Source organism: Antennarius striatus, chromosome 3 (assembly GCF_040054535.1).
Source record: "Antennarius striatus isolate MH-2024 chromosome 3, ASM4005453v1, whole genome shotgun sequence".
NCBI classification, from domain to species: Eukaryota; Metazoa; Chordata; class Actinopteri; order Lophiiformes; family Antennariidae; genus Antennarius; species Antennarius striatus.
This window is the reverse complement of record NC_090778.1, coordinates 999,634-1,002,500: the sequence shown is the minus strand read 5'-3', so window position 1 is coordinate 1,002,500 and position 2,867 is coordinate 999,634. Positions and strand designations below refer to the sequence as shown.

At 42.8% G+C, this 2,867-nt stretch overlaps 1 protein-coding gene across 1 annotated transcript in view; it reads left to right on the top strand.

The window, feature by feature from the left end:
• Window positions 1-864, top strand: part of LOC137592254 (serine/threonine-protein phosphatase 6 catalytic subunit) — a 5,835-nt gene extending 4,971 nt beyond the window's left edge. The window contains exon 7 of the mRNA XM_068310280.1: window positions 167-864. Coding sequence (XP_068166381.1) covers window positions 167-415 — 249 coding nt within the window. The 3' untranslated portion in view covers window positions 416-864. The remainder of the gene's footprint in view (window positions 1-166) is intronic.
• The last annotated feature ends 2,003 nt before the right edge of the window (window positions 865-2,867 follow it).

Below are 2,867 nucleotides of genomic sequence, written 5' to 3'. Positions count from 1 at the left end.
CGTTCACACACACACGTACACACACGTACACACACACACGTTCACACACATGTTCACACACACACACACGTTCACACACACACACACGTTCACACACACACACACGTTCACACACACACACTCACACACACACACACACACACGTTCACACTGTGTCCCTCTGCAGTTCGTCCACATCAACAGCCTGAAGCTGATCTGCCGGGCGCACCAACTGGTCCATGAAGGCTACAAGTTCATGTTTGATGAGAAGCTGGTCACCGTGTGGTCGGCTCCAAACTACTGCTATCGCTGCGGCAACATCGCCTCCATCATGGTGTTCAAAGACGCCAACACAAGAGAGCCCAAACTGTTCAGAGCGGTGCCCGACTCTGAGCGGGTCATTCCCCCCCGGACAACGACGCCCTACTTCCTGTGAGCCACAGCGGCTGCATGGACTTCTCACACATCTAGAGTAATCAGAGTAGTTCTTGGTGCCATCTGTCACGTCTGCCTGTTGATATTATCCTGGATCTCGTTGCAGCTACATTAGTCTGACTGTGTCACCGCGCTTTAGACGTTAGAGGAGGATCCGATGTTCATGATAAACGTGTAGCTTTGGATGTAGAACTCACTGCTGATGGAGCTCTCTGTGTTCACTGTGGTGAATCTTCTCCGGTTGGAGGCACAGGCGCACACTTTCATGTCGTCTCATCAAGTAAACCTGGAAAATGTACAGTAACCCTCTGCTAGAGGTTTCAGTATTTGTAAACCCGTGGTCCCTGAACGCATCACCTGTCAGGTCTCAGCTCCTGTCATTATGATTTTTCTGTGTTTCCATTCTGTTTTTAAATAAATCCAAAAAAAGAATAAAGCTGGATGTCAGTATTATAAGGTTATAGAAGCACAACGTGTTTAATCATAACCAAAACTATTATAGGATGTGAACTGATGGGGGGGGTCATCCTCCCTCTGGTTTTTGATGGGGTTTTTTACATCTCTTCTGCTGAATGAATTTCCTCCTTGGGGGTGTACCCTTTATATACGTTTGAATGTTCTAAGTATGTTGGGGTCCTACACGTGTAACCAGAGCTCAAGCCCTGGAATTTAACACCAGTGAAAACCGAGATGTGGTTCACAAATGCAAGAAACGTGTCAGAAATTCCACTGTTGGAGAGAATTGACTGGGCACAGGAATGGAATGACTGGCTAACGGCGCCTGAAGCACAGGTGTTACCTGCAGTTTGACACGCATGAACCAGGTTCCGTTCACATTGACATCTGATTTGGATTTTAAAACAGGAATCCACTAAGTGCTGCTACAGGAGTCCCATTGTTTCCAACCTGAGTGACGTGGTGGTATTGATCTAAACCAGGGGGTCAAACACCTTTTTATCAATGGCCAAAAGGGTTAAATGTTACTTAAAGGGACACTAACGTCATTTTAAAGTAATATATATTTTGTTTCTCATAAAAAAAATGTTTAAAAAATTGTTATATCTGTCATCCCTGGTGTCAGGACACCTTAAAATCTCTGCTGCAGCTCCGTCACGTGGGGTCATAGGTCATCGATGACACCTGTCGCTTCATCAGTCAGGGCAGCCATTGGAACAATACGACCAATGAAGCGATACATCTGATAAAACCATGGTTACCTGCGAGGTGAATGGATGTCCCAACACCACAGGAGTTACGCACAAAGAGAAGAACCTACCTTTATTCACAATACCTTCTGGAAAGATTGGAAACAATGGAAAGGAAAGGTAGACGGTGAAATGACCCAAGGTCCAAGAGTCTGTCAGGAGCACCCGGATGATCTGGAAAGAGATTTGAGGCAAGATCGTTTTCACTACACCGATACTACAGGACGTATACTACACCGATACTACAGGACGTATACTACACCGATACTACAGGACGTATACTACACCGATACTACAGGACGTATACTACACCGATACTACAGGGCGTATACTACACCGATACTACAGGACGTATACTACACCGATACTACAGGACGTATACTACACCGATACTACAGGACGTATACTACACCGATACTACAGGAAGTATACTACACCAATACTACAGGACGTATACTACACTACACGGATACTACAGGACATATACTACACTGATACTACAGGACTTATACTATACTGATACCACAGGATATATACTACACTACAGTTATACTACAGGGCATATGTTACACTAATAGTACAGGATACATACTACCCTACACTGACACTACAGGACAAACTGTATTTGATGTATTTTGCCTGAGGATCTGAGGAAAACAGGATGTGGACATTTTTAAAAGCAAACTCAAGACCAACGATTTGAGCTTGGCTTTTAACTAAAAATGCACTCATTTATTTATTTAAATTTTTAAATTATTATTACTTTTAACTTTTCAGTGTGGCTCTGAATTACAGATCTATTTTATTTTACCTTTTTAGAATGTTATTTGATTATTTTTACCTTTTTAGGCTGGTCTCTAACTTTATTTATATCATTACTTTTAGTGACTGAATTTTAATCTGTAGTCATCTTTTATCTCCACATCCATTAACTTCTCTCTGGTGTTCCTGACTTCAGAGCGGTGAGTGCAGGATAGCGTTTCCCTGTGTTCTTAACCCTCAATGTTTTGAAATTAAACGAAATTAACAGGTAAACAATGTAACAGGTAAACAATGTAACAGGTAAACAAATGTAACAGGTAAACAATGTAACAGGTAAACAAACGGGTCACATTCCGTTTCGGACACGTTAACTGTTGTTGACATCCTCAGAAAACGGAACGTGTTCGTTTGTCTGACTTTCTTGTGACGTCACGTCCGGTGTCGCTAGTGTTTCCCGTCCTTCCGTCAGTCGTGTTTTTAAATTAA